The 19,305-nt window shown below is 39.7% G+C and overlaps 1 protein-coding gene across 1 annotated transcript in view; it reads right to left on the bottom strand.

The window, feature by feature from the left end:
- Nucleotides 1–1,040: 1,040 nt before the first annotated feature.
- Nucleotides 1,041–19,305, bottom strand: part of si:ch211-266k8.4 (USP6 N-terminal-like protein) — a 55,759-nt gene continuing 37,494 nt past the window's right edge. The window contains exons 14-15 of the mRNA XM_047596650.1: nucleotides 16,041–16,370; nucleotides 1,041–1,450 (exon numbers count right to left, since the gene is read on the bottom strand). Of these exons, the coding sequence (XP_047452606.1) occupies nucleotides 1,384–1,450; nucleotides 16,041–16,370 (397 nt within the window). The 3' untranslated portion in view covers nucleotides 1,041–1,383. The remainder of the gene's footprint in view (nucleotides 1,451–16,040; nucleotides 16,371–19,305) is intronic.

The following is a 19,305-nucleotide window of genomic DNA, read 5'->3' as shown; positions in this document are numbered from 1 at the left end:
AGACGTCTGTGACTTACTCCCCGGGAAGAACGTGTTGCTGCACACGTGGGATGTTTAGGATGGCAAGACTGTGTCCACGTGACCTGATAAAGTAAAAGCCAGATTAGCTGATGTATCGCACACTCATCACGACTACGTGGACTTAAAACAAATAAAGAATCAGAGATGTTTCAGAAGTCAGTGTTCAGCACCGGAATGCTGTGTGACACGGAGGCCAAGAGATCAGAACAGCCAAATATTCACAACACTAGAAAATACAGGAAGGCAAAGCAAGCAGAGCAAACAACAGCAGACATTTTTCCTCAAGCTTTATGACTTTGGAACCTAAAAACAAATAATTTAGCAATAAGGAACATTTTAATTTTATTCCGACCCATTTCATTACTTCTCCTGGAAACTTATTTCCTATTGTCGTTTCTGTTCCTGTGTTGTATTTTATATTTTCACAATTGTCAAATGTTTTCTTATGTTGCTATGGGTTAAACTCTCTTGGGCACTTTACTGTGAAAAAAAAAAAAAATGCACTGGATTTATGCTAAAGCTTCCTAACATTAAATGTTGCAGTTTTATAGCAGGTGATTTTTTTCTTGTTCAGCACTTTGAGGTCAGGGAAAGAATGTTTGTCATCTTGGACGTGTTGGACCCTCTCCAGCGTTAAAGGGACACGGCGTACACCCATCTATCCGCCCTGAGCTCTCAGTATATCTGCCTGTGTTTCTGGAAGAAGTCGGGCAGTATATTTCTTGTGAGGAGAGTGTAGTCATGCCAGTTTTTATCTGTGCCGAGCTAAAACTCAGCAGACCCTGTTTTTAAAACTATTTTCACACAATTAAAACGTAATAAACATAAACATGACTGTGGGAACTGGCAACAGTCTCCAGCTGTGACTGATGTGATAGAAGCTCTGACCCTGATTTGAAATAATTACACGGTAATTATGTCAGACATCGGCAGCCTGACACACACACACACACACGCACCACAATGAGCCGAGTAGCCCCACAGTCTGGGAAACGTCAAAAAAAAAAAAAAAAACACCATTAAAAACAATATCAAACTTTTATTAGTGCCAACAATCTGAGACAATAAAAACGAGTCAATGTCAATCCTGTGTGGATGAACTAGAGAAGAAACCTAGTATCAAAATAGACTGAATTACATGCACACTGTTAAATTCTCATAACTACATACAGGTTTTAAGGTCAGAAATGTGCATTTAGAAATCAACGTCATCTATAAAATCAGATTTGAAAAGTGTTCAGGTTCATGCTGAAGACAACACAGCAGTTTTAATCCTAAGAGTTAGTCATTTACTGCAGGTTGCAGGTTTAACAGTTATTGTAAACATCTTATCCTTCACGTGTTCCTACTTATTCCTCGGTATCAGATCAGCTTTGACTCTCTGGTATTCCTGAGTGGGACGCTGGTCTGATGTCTGGACGACAACTCCCTGAAAGAAAAAGACAGGAAGGACTGTAAATAAGTCATATCCTACTTAGAGTTCTCAGAATATTATTTTATTTGAGTAAGGCAAATAAGGTCAAATCCCCCTTGGCCTCCAGCAGAATTTAAGTAAACAGTCTTACATGACACGATATTTTAATCTGCCGTGGCTTTTTGATGTTGCACTTCAGGAGAGAAGTCGTTTGACACACGTGTCATATCAGTTTACCGTGTTAGCATGAAAACACTTGCCAATTTATATTTTAATGAATAAACAGAACAAATTTGGCCTTATTATAGTGTTTAAAAAAATCATGAATATATATTAATTTCATTATGATTCATCCAATTCACTGACATGTTTGTTTCTGGAGCAAAGATCTGAATCATCTGATCAAATATAAACAAACATAAACAATGACTACTTTTTAATCCACAAGACAAATGTTTGATGTTAATTTGAGCTGGATACAACCCACACAAGACAGGTAACATCATACATTATTTACAACAAAAATGCAGGACTTCTAATTAATCCTTACTTACATTAAACCGAACATGAAACACTTCAACAAAAATTGAACTTCAAGAAAACTCAATTAGTAGCGTGCAATCTAGATTAACTGCAGCAGATCCACTTTAGATTCAGGACTTTAGAATCCAAAACGATTTATGTTTTTAATAGATGTTGAAACTGGTTCTATTCCATGGTAATATTTAAGCCTCCACATAAAAGAATTATGTGCCAGTAGGAGGGAAGCAAAGATGGGGTCATAAATAATACCAGTGACAGAAGTGATACGGCATGTTCTTGGAACTGGCAGTTAGATTAAACTGTAAGAGCCTGTTTAATGTTTGACTCATTTGCATACCATTATTATTATTATTGTACTTCTTCCAAGCCATTTACTATTTGAATTCATGATTTTGTTTAGTTATTTGTTTCAGATAAGATTTCAGTTCTAAATCTACGGCTGCTCTTCTAAAAATCACTTTCTCAGGAGCTCAAATGACAATTTTGCTCATCTGCCAAAATCAACCGACTGAGAAAAATGGTTTGAAATCTAAATGAACCACAAACATTTATGCACACACCCTGCACTTATCTAACCGAGTCCTCAAGTAAACAGCAATGTGGAGTCAAATATTGTACAAACATCCTGGAAGTGTGTCTGCATTAAACCAGATGAAATATTTCAGATGCCACCTCGATATTTCCTCATTTCTGTTACGAAGGTATTTCCTTCACAAGAATAATAAATCTTAGCAGAGCGGCCTCTTTGATCCTTCCATTCTTTTTCTTAGATGTGCGACAAATAATTGACACCATTTATGGACACTGAAGTCCAGTAGCAAATCATTTCCATGACGTGACACATGTATGACATCTTGGACTCAGCCTTTAGTGTCGGGGCTGTTTTGCTTTGCTCTGACACTTATAACTCAGTCTGCCTTCACTCCACACGTTTGCTCCTTGGATTAAAATGTGCCTTAGCCTGTGTTGCAGGGACGTGTGAGGCAGGACTCGTGGCTGAAAGAGATATTCGAGTGGGTATGTGGGAATATGCTTTTTTCGCAACGGTGTGTCTGATTGAGTCAGTGTTGTTTGGACCCGATAGTGGGTTCCAGTCAGCGTGTGAGAAGTGATTAGCCTGAGCAGGTTAGCTATGGTGGCTTTAGCTGCATGTGGCTGGAGACAGACCCAGCCTGATGCTAAACAGCCATTCACTGCCACCAGCGCTCAGTCTGGTCGTCCTACAACACAAGCCTGTGGAAGAACTGACAGTATGCTAATGATGGTCCCTGACACGGGCCCCACACTATACAAGCGCAAGGTCCAAGTCAGTCTTTATAAGCATTTAAATGTTCCACCAAGCAGCACGACCCCAAGAAGCAATCAGTGAGGTGGGCCCCACACTATTCAGTCCATAGCCTTTAAATGAACTCCAATAATCTCATTACAAACAGAGAAAGCCTGTGGAGAAAATACTGTGCATCCAGCATAACAGATCGCCCTAAAGAAGCAGACAGGCACAAACGGTCTAAACATATGGAAGGAACAAAGCCAGAAATGATTGGTTAGGATAATAATACACTCCCTGCCATCCACGCACACTGGATTGGGACCTACATAGGGGATGGCCTGCTTAGTGTGTACACACATATTGGTGTGACACAAGAGTAGTTCTATGTATTTAAGGTGGAAAGCAATAACCATTCCAAGCAACTATCTACCTTCACTCTCCATTCAGTCCCTTCTTTCCTGCCATCACATCCGTCACACTCAGGTTACTCCCCCTGCTACGGCATGAAAAGAGCACTTAACTGAAAAACAAAACTGGCTGTAATCTGACAGTGCTGCACGTATGGTTCAGTTCACACGTCAAGAAGAGAAGTGGCTGAGCAGGTTAGCTTCAGTTTTCATATAGTTTGTGTTTCCTTGTAGTTAAATCTGATGAATAGGACCCTTTAAATACAAACACTGTAGCCGGTAACCTGGGCCAATCACTAGACTTGAGATTCACACTAAAGGCCGTAAAAGTGTCAGTGATTTTCCTGTTCAACTCTTACTGTGTTTGAGCTTTACTTTTTTGCAAATCACTAAATTCAACATTTTTGTCAGCTAGCTTGCCAACCATTCGCAGCTGAAGAGTTGCTTAAGTGTTCTCACAATTCTCCCTCCCTTTCAATTTAATTTTCATTTTTTTGTAAAAGATTAATTTTATTTGTATTTCTTTTTGAAAGAAGTATGTTCATTTGTTTTTTACTAATTATACTGGAGCAGTGAAGACAGATCTTTTTCAGTCACTTCATTTGGAGTTAAGGCCGTTCATTACACATTTTTACATGTTAACCAGCTGTCTACTTACTAAACAGATGTATTCACAAACCACTGTCTCTAGTAATTAATATAATTTATATGTATATATGTTATTTATAGAAAGTAAGAAATGTTATGCTGTTATAAAATGTTGTCACAGACCAGACACAAGAGACAAGGCTCAGTTTGAGATCTACTCGAGTTAAAATCCAAGCTCCTATCATCCATGCATCTGTCAAAACATCCCCTAAACCCTAGAGAACACAATGGTGCTGATATCATCCATGTCTACTGGGAGCCTGCACACTGTGCTCTCTTGACATGTCAAGGCCTGACAGTCTAGGCTGCATGACAACAACTGGCCCTGACATTTGTCAATAATGTAGTTAATATAGTTTCTAATGTAATTTCCGTCCATAAGCAGCCACAACGTATCTGTTAAAACATTTAGGGCCAGTGTCAAGTTGGCACTACAGTGGGGTGAGAATAATTTAGACTGAGGTGGCTGAGTAGCATAGTCAGGTTAGACGCCGCCTGTCACACACTCATTCGGTGAGTCGTGTAAAGTCCATTGTGTGCGTGGTACAGTAATGGTAAAGTGTTAGCAAGGTAACATAAGTCAGGTGAACTGAGCTCAGGTTGCTTCTGTCTCTAGGAGGCTGTGTGAGGGAGTGTACACATGATCAGGGCATGTTAAAGTAAAGGGTTACATGCACAAAGATGGGCAGCATGCACACTACATACAAATATACACATAACCTGTATGTGAATATAAAGCACACAGTATATAAAGACAGGCGTAAGCAGCACATGTAGACAAGAGCCTTAATATCAAGAGCAGACATACATCATGAATAATTTAAATTCAATTACACTGTAAGGAGTCGACAGGAACTGGAGAAAGACAGGCAGACAGACATACTGTGCTCAGCACCATTTAAACCCATTTCCTTTGTCATGACTCTGCAAGACAGTTCAGTTACTCAGCTCATTCTGCTTAAACTGACTTCTTAGCACAGAGATGCATCAGCAACAACTGGCACCAGCAACCATTTCACCTCAAAGAACCACAGTGTTGATGCAGCATTGCCCTGTCACTGTAAACCCATTCTTGTTATATTGGTATGACTGATTTCTGCTTATATTACTTTTAATACTCTATAAATTTTTCCAAAGACTGTGGAGAAGGCCTAAAGTGACATAAGCAAAGTTCCAAAACCAAACAATGTCAAGTTAACTGATTTTCTGGTTTTAAACACTAATGACAGAATCTCATGAGCTCAAATGACACTTTGCTCATCTGCCAAAATCAACCGACCTAGAAAAATGGTTTCAAGTCCAAATGAACCACAAACATTTATCCACACACCCTGCACTGATCTAACGGAGCGAAGGAAAACAGCGGTGTGGAATAATGTGGTGTACAAACATCCAGAAAATGTGTCAGCATCAAACCAGATGCAAGTTCTGAAATATTTCACATGGCACATGTCTTCACTAGAATAAATCTTAGCTGAGCAGCCTCTTTGCTTTAATTCTTATTCCCAGATACGGGACAAATGATTGACACTATTTGTGAAGGGCATGTTTAGAAGTCTAGTAATGTCATCCAGGAGCAAATCACTTCCAAACGTGACACACATAACATCTTTTTTTTTAACCTAGCGTGACTCTTTGATGTCGGTGCTGTTGTGCTTTGCTCTGTCAACCACTTATAACCCAGCCTGCCTTTAATCCACACGCTATAAACTGCATTTCTGTTTCAAAGATTAAAATCTCTGCCTTAGCCTGAGGAGTGAAGATGTGTGAGAGAGGGCTCATGGGTCAAAGAGATGCAAGTGGGTCAGTGGAACAGTGTATCTGATTGGGTCAGAGTTGTTTGGTGTGTTTCCCGTTATTGTGTTATGCACCCTTTCAATACATCACGTATACTATCATGTCAGTATACTAACAACTGCCAATCACTACTAAATATAATTTCATATCAACTCCATTCATCAACTTACCATTTAGTAACACTTTTCTTTTTTCAAAATTGATATTTTGCCATCAAGGAGGATGGTTTTGCCCAGAGATGAACTTCACACCGAATTAACTGACTGTTGCAGCCACAAAATTTAGCCAACAACTACAGTACCTTGACTATCCATTTGAGACTAGAAAATCTTTTACAACAGAAAAACATTTTTACAGCCTGGTACATAGTTTTGCTCTCTATGGCAATTTCCCATCTCCATTTATGAGAAATTTAAATTACATTGAAGCTTAAAGTCATGCATACTTAAGGAAGTGTCTGCTTTGAGTAACAGGTTTGTAGCTGTCTGCCTCAGTCATACCTGACCACCTCAGCTCCACTCACGCTCACACTCTCTGCCCATTTTTTGAATTAGCACCGTGCTAGATGACGTCAGACACGGCCAAGATGGCGACACTTGGCGGAAACATACTGAGCTTCAAAACTGCTTTTGAGGAAACATATTGGTGACGTCAACGACGGTTCATCCATCTTTACACACAGTCAATGATCTAAACCTTTGATACCAAGGCTGTGATTACTAATATAGTCTAGACAACTGATACAGACAACGCCTAGAACCTTTTTCCTCATTAAGTCACCTGTCAATGACACCCCTCCCCCACTGGTAGAGGGTGTTAATGTACAATAAATTGACCATGAAGACAAAGACTCTGGTGGTGAAATCAGAAGCTGACTCTACCTCAACTAACAGCAGTCACAACATACAGTATGAGTAAGGAGAAGACGGCTTGACGGAAGAGGACAGCTGTACCGAGGGTTTAACAAACCACACACTGAGGCTGTGTGTGTTTGATGTTCTGTCAAAGCTCCCCTTCCTCCTGTGTCTTTTTATTTAACCAACATATGTCCATTTGACAGCTCGGTGAGAAGCTCTGCCTTTCACGAACAGAGACAAAGGACTCAGTCATACGCCAGCAACCTTTACAGCTTTGTCTCCCTCATCCTGTCCTCAGCAGGTGTTCACAGTAAAACACCAGATATCAGATACACTCCAGGATATGGGCAAGAGGAAGTACTAGGAAGTTACTAAAGAGCTCTAGCATGACAGTTTATCAAAAACAAGAGAGATGCAGATCAGGGTAAGCCCAGACTGAAGTGGATATCTCTAACTTCTGCCAATGTTCCTTCAGCACAGTCCCTGGGATGGTAGTTTCACTCCATTCTACCTCCTATCATGCCTACAGCAAATATAAAGAGATATTATATTGAATTGTACATAACCACTTGTGTCTTTCGCACTTCCTCGTCTATATCTAGTTGTTAGATCAGTCTGAGGGGAATTCCTGTATCATCATAACAATGATTCTAGTTGGCGAGGTCACTTGTGACTGCTTCTTTCAGTTTTTCTTCCCGGTAAAGGGAGTTTTTGCTTGACACCATAGTCTTAATGCTTGCTCAGTTCCAGACTCAGAGTTTGGCTGTTCAAGTGTTTTGAGATCATTTTAGGGACATTTTCCCTACATATTCCCTGACATATTCTTTAACCCTTTTTTTTTTAGTAAGACATTTACTAGGTAAGGATGGTACAGAAGTTTGCAGGATATGTTCTTCTTCAACTCTGACAACATAAGTGATTCTGTAGAAGTAGAAACAAGTGTCATACAGTGGCCAGTAACACACAGATATTCCTATAGTTTCTGATTTGTGACTTGTGAGCCATAAAGTTTAGGTGGTTGGATGATTAGTGCTGCTGTCGAAAGCCAAGTTGCTACTTGTGGCCTGAGACCAGAAGGAATTCCAGCTGTCCCACAGGTTGAGATGCGTGATCAATGTTGATATGTGAACTCTATCTCAATCATTATGAGCTATATTACACACCAACCTTTTATCAAATTCTCTAGAGTATACCACCCCTGCAATTCAATGGAAAGAAATAAGAAATGTGAGGCTGTGACATACAAATACAACAATCCTGAATAATTGTTTTCGCACAAAAAAATCCCCAGTCCCTGTGCACCTGAGAACTTAGAGGGTGCATTGTCCTTTTATTCTGGTTCCTTTCCTTTTATACCTTTAACCTTGGTAGTCTTAGCACGACAGTCATTAACTTTGACCTTTTCCATTCAGAAACAACCATTCAAACCCACCCATCATTATGATCGTAGATAAGTAACAACCTGCAACATGTCTCTCTGTGAAATCTCAACAACTATGCTTCCATTTTTCAATTAGGAATGACAGTTTTCTTTGTTGGACTGGAAGAAAAACAATGAGTAAACCACACAGAGTAATTTATGCTCAATCTAACCAATTTATTACTTCCTTCACTGCAGGGCAAGGGGGGACCCTTTCCATTCAGTCTTTACAAAAACAGCGAGGTGTGGTCCATTCATGGTTCACTCACTTTTACATTTGTACCTGTTTGCTTTTGTTCACCTTTTTAGATAAAACAACAAGGCGTGGGCGAAAGCTGCCACTCACTTACAGTAAGCCCCCCCACCCCACCCCCAAGTGTGAAACTTAACCCTTGGAACACTGTAAACGTCGACAATTTACTATGATTAGTGATTACCATAATAATAAAGTTTGTCCAGATTTAATTTTTAGACCTCCAATAGAAGGTTAAAAAAAAACTTGTAGATTGGTTTAGAATTGATGAAAAAAAAAAAAGACAAACTGCATAACATTTAGGCTACAAACTACACACAGCAACGGATTTATGAGCAGAAACTAAAAGGACGATTAAGTTCAACTCAGTTAATTCCCCTTTGCTACTGTGTTGTTCTTTCAAACCTCACAGACGTAGAGTTGACTCTTTCCTAAGAAGCCGAGCGCTCCTGTAAGGCTTGCGGCTTACAGGAGTCTTTGATGATACAAACACAAAGGTGTGGGATATCAGTGTGACTCTTTTTTTTTTTTCTTTGTAGTTCGTTTCCTCCCCCAACTCACGTGTTACCTTAAGAACGTTATCACTGACATTTGCAAAGCTTAAACACACAGCACGTAACAGCCAGGCAACGCTGGGAAATCTGGAGTTCATGAATGATTAAGAATAAAGGGGTGTAGCGTGTCAAGGGAACAGAACTAAAGCAACACCCAGGGTTATTTGCGGAAATCTGAACAAATAAAGCGAACACAGACACAATGAAGCAGTGATGATACATTAAATAGAAAACGACACATTTAACAACAGCTGAGCGTGACATATCTCCCATTTACTCGTTTTTTGTCTAAGGATCAACAGGCAAGGTGAGACCAGACGTGCAGGTTTTTAAATACTACATACCGTAGGTTGTGCCAGACGCGTTACAAAACTAGTTATAAGGACATTGTGTACCAAGTATTCCAGAGGTGTGTATGTAACATCATTAAACACCTAGTAAGACAGAAATGATTAGACCTGTCTACGTGGAAACTACAATAAAAATAGAAAGGTACTGTACTATTTGTACTGTACTGTATTGTAATTGGGCACCTACAGACGAAGGGGTAAAAGCAAACTACAGTATATTTAATACAATTTAAAGCATGCTAATTACTGAGTTAACAGCATATTTGGATAAGGTGACAAGTAGAAGTGGCAGACATATTGCATATTGAAATGTTCCGGCAGATAGGGCGTGTGTTAAATGTGTTGAACTTTTTCCATTGACTCAGTGCTAGTAATCTGCGCAATGACAATAAAGTTTAATCTAATCCAAGAAGAATTAATTGTCTGCTGGCTAACCAAACAGCTAGTGGGGCATCAGTATCACAGTTTTGTGTGAATCCCACGCAAGATGGTGGTGCTGGAGGGTAGGTTTGCCAAATGCAAGGAAGTGCAGAGCATTTGATACAGTCTATGGTATGCAAGCCTGCAGATTACGGCTTGCAGGTGGAATTAAATTAAATCCCATTTATCCAGGTACAATGTTTGGACAAAAATGGTAATAATATACACTCATTTTTCAATATATTTTAATGTTGAGGGCAGTATTTCATGAGCTCAGTGAAATTTGTGCAGCCTTGCCATAAGTAACTTTACATTAACATGCAGCATAGTGAACACTATAATTTACCATGTGGCTCTATTGTCTGAAGTCTAGGAAACACACATATGTTGTTGCACATTCAGATACTGTGAGTTAGACACATTCCTCCATCATTCAGACGCAATGGAAAATGAGTTTTCATGTTTAACCACAGTTCATCACACTGTGATTAAAGGGGTGCTTTTGTTTGCAGTAGTCAGGGGAATGAAGCCGTCACTTGGCTGGTCTCACACAACACTGCAGCAGCGCTTCCACCGTCCCTTTGTTTCTTTAAATAAATGAGCTGCGAGTGTGTGTTTGATCACTCATCCATCCTGTATCCTCACTACCCTGTTACATAACACCACTACACCTGCATCTTAACAATTCCCTTAACGACGGCAGAAATGTTGTGCATGTGTATGTAGGACATCATGCAAGAGCTTGACTTTTCATGCATAAGAACATCACCTGGACTGTTGTTTTTACTGTGTGTTTCCTTATATGAAGCGTGCACATGTACATGTACACAAACCATGTACGTAAGCATATTTTCCCAGGAGCAGTAGATGAGTATGGCGTGGGTTAGTGGCTCCCACACCGCTTAACATACAGACGATAACAGGGGAGGATCAGATGACAAGCTTCAGCCAACACAGGCACGCTCAGAGTACTTTTTTTCTGCTTGTGCACTTCTGGCAGGCTGCAGAGTCACATATGTTCAGTTGTCAGGATAAAAGCCACGGCTCTGACTGGGTGAACTGTTGTCTTCATGCACATGAGAACTTTTTAACCTTGCCCAGACAGACACGAACACCAGGGGTTTATAAAACAAGAGTTTCTAATCTCAATGTAGCATTTCTTAGGGTGTTAAATAGCAAAGCACAAGTATCAACTACAAGCTATTGCGTCCCATGAATACAAAAACAACGGTCTTGTTATGATGTAATACCAATAAGATCCTTTAAGATATATTGGAAAGTGAGTTTGGTCATAGATTTAATTAAAAAACCTTACATGCCCAGTTTCTGTGAACAGATGCCAAAGAGAAACAATGAGTGTGTGTTTGTGTGTCTGTCCAACTGCGTCCGTTTGATACACTGAGGAAAAAAAAGAACTATTACATATTTAAATATACAGTTGAGATCATATGCAACATGAAATACAGCAACATGCAACATAGATCATGTTTTATGACTGAGAACACGTGTTCAGAGTGCAGAACAGTGTGTGTCTGTCACAGAATACTGGTTGAACTAGTTAGCTGGCACCGTGTCACTCATAATTAGTTCAGTGATTCTGAGCTGGAAAACATGTTTTCCTGTCTGCTTTCCCATCTATCACAACACTACTGTCATGCTCGTATTTGACATTTGATCACGTGGCAGAAAGAAAAGGACAGACAGAGAGACAAGAGCAGGTCTATGAGTAGGCCAGTTTCCAAAGGACTGCTAAAAACACGCCCATCATGTTATCTCTGTAAAACAGATAACATGGATTTCAGTATGGAAAAGCTGTAGGTAAGGGACAAACTTTCAGTATTGGAAACTTTGTGGTTTCAGTTAGTAGGCCAATCACATCGGAGTAGGATTTGGTTGAATGCAGATAAACAGCTCATGGCTGAGAGCAAAACACCCTGTTATCCTCTGTCTGCACGGTGTATTTGTGTAACAAATACTTTCAACAAAAAAAACGTTAACTATTTGTAGACGTCTTATCTTAACTTCAACTTCATTCCTGTGTCTCAATATGGCTAAGAATGGAGGGAACAGACAGTCTCAGCCTTAGATGCCTGATATCTGGATGTGCACTGCACTAGAACCCCAAAAACACTGGTCACTAATCTAACCATAATACTAGGATTAAAATTATGAAATTCTCTTTGTGGTATTTCTTATGCAACACTTTCTTTTAAGTGGTGCAATGGAGGCCAAAAAGGTTCTCCAATTATATTTTGTAATGCCAGAAGACATCAGACTGCTGTATTATAAAGAGCTTCTGTATTATTGATAAGATGGTCTGCAGAGAATTTTTTAATAAAGCTCCACAGTCATTGAAGTGGCTCTCTAAGACTGAACTTGTGAGCACATTTGCTAACTAGCCCTAAATTGGTGTCATAAAATGATAAATGGTCATAAATGGTAGAGAAGGTGACAAATGAATATATTTGGTGCTGCATTTGCAAGTGAAGAGATTATTGGAAAACATTTTTTTTTCCATTAAATGTTACAAATATGTATGATAATTCAAAGCTTAACTGTCATTTATCTCTTGGCAGCATGAGATGGAAAGTCTGATCCATCATCTGGGCGACTTAGTGTTTTATTTATTAGTTGCTTTTTGAAAAACAACTATTTTCACTTCAGACATTTCAGTCTGGACCAAAACAGTCGACAACAGACAGAGTCACTCTGAGAGCCATTCTCCAAGTAGAGCAGCTACTGCCTCAGATTCAGCAGTGAGTGGTATTTGGCAGAGTGGTTTTAAATCAACACAAAAGTGTAGATATAGGCTCTGATGTTTATTCGTGCTTGGGAAGCGAAATGTATCTTGAACAACAACACATTACTTCATGTTTACCCGAGCAGTAATTGCAGTCAAGCCACGTTGACGTCACAGTGAATCTCTCTGTGACCTTTTTGTTTTCTTCCCTTTATATAAATCTAAAAAACGTAAGTCGCCTGACGTGACCTCTTGCGTGAGGAAAGTCAGGAGTGTTTTCAGTCTGGGAGTGTCGGTGCCTCTGGCAGACAGACTCCATCGCTGACGTGATGAAGAGGGGGCAGCTTAGCTCATCTTCCTGTGCATGTCAGTTGTATTTCCTGGTTTCCCACAGAGATGAGAAATAACTACATATACACGCACTGCCATAAAATGGCTATTAATATAAATTCCAGTATAGGAATATATAAAGAACATACACACACAAGTCACACTGTGCATACCTCCCATTAAATTATTGGGAGGAGTGAGTAACCAAACAGGAAGCTACTGGTCTATTTTAGTGCTGTGGTGTCGCCGCCCTGCCCTGCTGCAAAACACGATGGAAAACACACAAGGGTTATCTCTTTCTGTCAGTCTGTCACTCACACATACTCATCTCATAAATCCACGAGAAAGACCATAAACACATCAGTGTTATCCGTGTCCCATTGGTGTTAACAGTAAGGTATGGCTAAACCAATACGTCTCTAGCTGTGGTTCCTTAAAGCATGTGGGTGGAGTCTAGCAGCCACTTGTTTTCTGTGGTTAAATTATGACATTTGACTGTATTAAACATTCATGAGAGTAAAACTAATAAGATCCAAATGTAACAGTGAATTATTAACCTCTGCCGTGCTGCAAATATGAATGTGCTGACAGATTAAAAAGTTCAGCTGAGTAAATGAATACCTGAATGTTTTTGCGTGATGACTCAGTGTTATGGGATTTTCATGCATCATTTGATTCCAGACACAACACACTTCCACAAAGGTTGACAGAGGTCATCCCTGAACAATGTGTCTGTCAACTCAAGTACTACAGGTAGATAACAGAGACTTAAGCAAGGCAAGGTCTGTTACACTTTTACTTTTATGCTTATTTAAGTCCTTTTTTTTTCAAAATTCCTTGTATGTGCACACATACCTGGCCAATAAACCTGATTCTGATTCTGAACTCACGCTCCCACAACCAGTGTCCTGGAGCCAGATACCACAAGAAACCCTCAGCAGGCCTGTCTATTCCACAATTGGTCAACTGTTTTGAAGACCCATGGTCCCTTACTGGTGTAGTTAAGATAAGAAGCATAGATATCTAGATGCCTTGTTGAGAGCTGTAACCATTTAGACCTGAAACTGGACGGCCTGTAGAATGTGCGTTCCTGGTGTGCGTGTAAAGTATAACACTCTTGAGTGATGTGGAGTGAGAATGGAACAGGCTGATATACGGATGTCCCAATCAGTATTGGGCTGATTCAAGCATGTTTAAAATGATGGGTTCAGTACCCTGCAGTTCATTTCTTCTTCTTCCTGTTCTGTTCTAAGGTAGTTCGGTACTAATACGTCTTCTTTTTTAGTGGCAGTTGGCTCGGGGCAAAGTTGCTAAAGGAGATCATTATTTATTGCTACCAACTTAATTTGCCACAAAACAACGACAACAACAACAACAAAAAAAAAATCATGATTCTCTACAAACCAAACAGTGTCAAACACTGAACTGAATGTCAAACAAATCGTCAGTTAAGATCAGATCAGGGCTTGGATTGGCACTACTGAATATTAAAAGTTCTGTATAGGAACAGGATGCAAAAAAACTTGATCGGGACATCCCTAAGAAATAAAAGTTACTTTTACTGACTGGTAGAACAGATCCTAATTAGCTTCTTCAGGATTTTATTATTTAACAAAAGTTGAAAGGAAGGTTTTGCATTCATCAATAGGAGTGTGTCTGATGCGGAGATACACTGTCTGTAAAATAAGCCCACTTCTTGCAGCCACAGCCTCATTCAAACGAAACACAGGCTTACAAGTGGCTCGTGCCGTTGTGTGAAACCCGATATTCTGTGTGAAGCGGTTTACTCAGCTTGCCACACTCACTTTGAGCTTGACCACATCTTTGTTCTACATCCGTCGTCTGGCGACAAAAGGGATTAATTTTGTGTGTATCAGGCTGCTGAGGATGGTTGAAGCCATCAAGGAATGTCATAGCTATGGGGTGGGGGTGTCTGGTCTGGTCTAGGTGTGTGATAGATGTCTAAGTACCATCCACCTGAACGCCAGGTCCAAAAGTTTTCCAGTAGAATATTGTATTATCACAAGATGGTCAATGTTATTTTTTTCCCCTGATCGGTGTAAATGCCTGCTTTGAAGACAACTATTTACAGATAGCATGATGTAGCCACACTTAATTCTTATCAGAATATGAGTCTTGTAACACACCATTTGGATTTCATTATGGTGGTGTTTCAACTAATACAGAGGGGAAAAAATATCTTTGCATTTGGATAATCCTCCAATCAGAGCCACTTTGTTCTAACCAAATTCAACTCCATGGTGCTTAGAGGACGCGTATGATTAGGATGTTATTACTGTTCTGTCCCTGACCACATAAAGCCCATTTAAATGATTTAATTCGCCTGCCAGATCTTTGGGAGCTTCATCAGTTCCCAAGAGAACGACTGTAAACCAACTTTCCAACACAACAATGCGTGGGTAGGGAAGTTGGTCTGTCTCAGGCTAATTTCTTGGTGCATATGATTTTAAAAATCTTTTGTGCATTGACAGAATAAATGCAATGAATCCTAAACCTCTGAACCTGAGGTTAGATTACAGTCACAGGGATTTTTTTTTAAATAATTACTTTGTTATGCAAAACTTTATAGAATCAGAGAAGTATTTGAACACTTTAGTATGCAAATCCCATCAATTTAAGTCTGTGTAGGAGACATAATTCAATCCCCGTGGGAAGAGATTTAATGACATTATCATATTAGTATTAAATTAAATTGTTAGTTTTATGCTCTCAGGTTTTATACTAATACACAATCACAGCGGTTATGATGTCAAAGAACTTCATTATCTTGTCTCTGAATCAGTCATCTGTCAAATTAACTTTCTAACTCAAGGGAATAATTCTGTTGGTGTTTAATTATTATTAGTTTATGAAATAGGGCATGTCACACTATTGTTATGTGAAGAATTATGGTGCATTTCTTAGGAGTAGAAAATGCCACAAAGATGCTGCAGAGCTGCATAAAGGATCCATTAGTATTTCAAACTATCTGATAAAATTCATTTGTGCCTCTTACTTGATGAGAGCTCTCCGGGGCGTGTCTTCCTGCTCCTGAATATTAGTAGCACTGGAGGACTGAGAACTTGAAGACATGTTGGATGAAGACGGAGGAAGTGTAGAGGAGCGGAGGGATGACGGGAGAATGGAGGAGGAGGCGGAGGTGGAGGCGGAGGAGGAGGAGGAGGAGGAGGAGGAGGAGGGAGCAGCCTGGTTCACTGGGTTCTTGCCACTTCTTAGAAGACGAAATGACTTGACCCTGACATGCTGGATGATGCTGTGGTTGCTGCGACGATGCGCCACCTTACCAACCGGCCCTGTGCCCGACCTCTTAAGTGTTTGCTCTGATCTGGAAAGAAAATCACAAAGAGATATAGCAGCTTTTTATGATTCCCTGATAATTGTTCATCAATTTAGATTTATTTATTTTGCAATTCTTCCCCAAACTAAAAGGCCGCGATGCACTGACACCTTTCTATCAGAACCACCATCACCTTTTCATCAGTCTATGCGATGATGAGTCATCACAGCTCTGTCACTGGTTCCCTGCTTTCCTCAGTATTCAACACTGCAGACCAGGAACAAAAGAACCACTAGAGCTGCAGTTTTGGAAATGCTCTGACCCAGCTCAGAATAATATGCATAGGTACACTGAACTTTAAATTCCATGTTCGACAGAGAAAGGTGTATCCCATTAGGTCTTGAATATCACACTAACCACATTAACACTGTCGGGCCTCCAGCTATTTATACATATATACGGTTACATTAAGGTAAATTCACTCACAACCACACCTACAAATTTCATGACAAGTAAACTGCCACAAAAGAGCAATCAAAAATCTGTCAGGATTGAATACTGAAACTAAAAGGTAATAATAATAATAATAATAATGATAATAATAATAATGTTATTGGCTTGGGTAAAAGTTGAGGCTGGAATCAAATGCAATTTTATTTAACCTATACTTAACAAGAGCACCAGCGTTTGCAATGGTAAAAGGCTGAATACACATTATCCACACCCAAACATTAAAAGACAAAGTAGTAGATTAGAAAACTAAAAAAAAGATTGCACATGTACAAGCATGTCTCACTGACAGAAAGGCACCAGGATAAGCCGGAATAGTCCTCTACGTGGGAAGACAGATTTAAGAATTAAAGATGTGCGGAATAAAGAATAACACATCCGTGTGATACATGTAAAACATGTACATGTAGCACACACATAATAAAAGCATTTAATGTGATATCTGTGTGTAGAAAATGTAACTATATTGAAACAGTGCTGATCATTGCACTTCAAGATGCCATAAAGAACATCCTCAGACAGATTCAGGGTCCTGACCTGAGGATAAAAGTATCAGCTAGTAAATAGTCTTGGTGCATATAAACCTGCTGAGGCAAGCCGGTGAGCAGGGGGAATTCTGAGAGACAAAAGCAACAAAGGAGCATAGAGGTTTCCTACAATTGTCAGAAAGTTCTCCTCTGCTATGCTGGTTCATGTTTTGTCTACCGGTTTCTTAACAAATTCAACATGTCTGACAACTATTCTGACAAGATTCCTTGAGGACAAAGACACAGACAGCCGAGACAACACTGTACAGCGACCGATATGTCACATGGTCGTGGAATAATATCAAGTGACCGTGGTATTCAAGTGGTGTGACCCTTCGGGGTAAGGGAGGCCACCAACCCCTGAACTCTGACCCCTCTAAAGCTGGACCCACTTAGCCAAGTCTGATATGGTCTGAGTCCTTGACATGATGTTTTACTTTGATGTCAGGTCTCAGGTCCTGCTTCATGAATACATATAAAGAGAAATGCAAATGTTTCTCCGTTTATGAGCACTACGTATACTCACGTGGATTTGGAAAAAATATGTTAAATAATTCAACTAAATTTTAGTTTTAAGTAAATGTGAGATGTGCCTCACACAGCACAGTGTAATTCTTTCTGACTACCAGAAAAGCAACGTGTTAATTAGTAATGCAGGACAAGAACAAGGTTTAAATGTTTAAATTAAATGAAAGAAACAGACAAACAACCTGAATGGCACTAAAACTCAAAAGAGCTAATCTGTGTTGGCACATTCTGAATATATACAGTTCACATTAAAGAGAAACCACGCTCATTCTCTGGACAACAGTTTAGAAACCCATTATATAAGAAGAATTTAAAAACAGCTTTTATTACTCCTATGAACTAAACAGACAGTAAAATAAGAACCAAGGAAAACTGGAGCAAGGTTAAATTATGCAAAACTCTGCAGTGAGTTTGATCTGTAGGGGACTTTTCTCACTGTCTTTGTTTCTTTCGGTTTCACACTGTGGTGGTGAGAATCATTAATCTGCACTGAGCTGAAATCATCTATGACCTTTTAGGAATGCTTCTAAGGCAAATGTAATGTTGTAGGCTGATCACTCAAGTTACACTTACTTTGTTCTCTTAAATCCTCACATACTTCCCCGTCTTTTAATCTAGTGGTGCATCGCTCACTCTATATGTCCTAAGTTCTTGCTCAGATAATGTGAGTTTTCAACACCTGGTACAGAGAGTTGTCCAATCCCATCCTCTACCACTAATTTGACACCCAATTACAATAATCCCTTCGGTGACCCCTGCCAGTCCCTGGCGACCCACGGCCTGGTTAAAACAACGCAAACCACTTGACACAAAGGCAGAGGCTGCGAGGAATGACAAGTATGTTTGAAACATGCGCACAAACACGTGGAGGAAAGTGCACACAAACGCACACCACTAGCACGAGAGGGACAGCCTTTTGTCATGAGGAAAAAACAACATCACAATGAGAAGATTAGAAGAGTATTGTGAAATTCTAAATGCTGCCAGAAAACCAGCTGGTTTTATTACAAAGAAACGATACCTGAAGGCACTCTGGAGTTGCACAAGTTTCTGTCTGCAAAGGTGCAGATGTCATACAGTGAACACACTATACGTAAGGAAAGAGTAAGTTACTTCTTATATTTACATAAACAGGAAGTGGAAACAAAGGAGCTAAAACATGCAGTTTTGGAAACACGTTCAAAATGTGTGCTCTACTTTAAACTGTTTATTCTTCTGTGCAGGCTAATCTCCCTCCATGCACACTCCTCAGTATCAGTGGGGAAATCTCTAATATGCTTGCAGCCAAATCCCTCAAAGATGAAAGAAAAATGGATTGAACAAGCCTAATAAAATGAGAAGAATAAGTTTGTGCACATCCAGCAATAAATATGTCACCAGCTCAGAGACTGATAAAAACCCCTCAGGACAAAATAATA

The sequence above is a fragment of the Mugil cephalus genome, chromosome 10 (genome assembly GCF_022458985.1).
Source record: "Mugil cephalus isolate CIBA_MC_2020 chromosome 10, CIBA_Mcephalus_1.1, whole genome shotgun sequence".
NCBI lineage: Eukaryota > Metazoa > Chordata > Actinopteri > Mugiliformes > Mugilidae > Mugil > Mugil cephalus.
The sequence above is the reverse complement of the archived record's forward strand: the minus strand, read 5'-3'. Positions and strand labels throughout refer to the sequence as shown.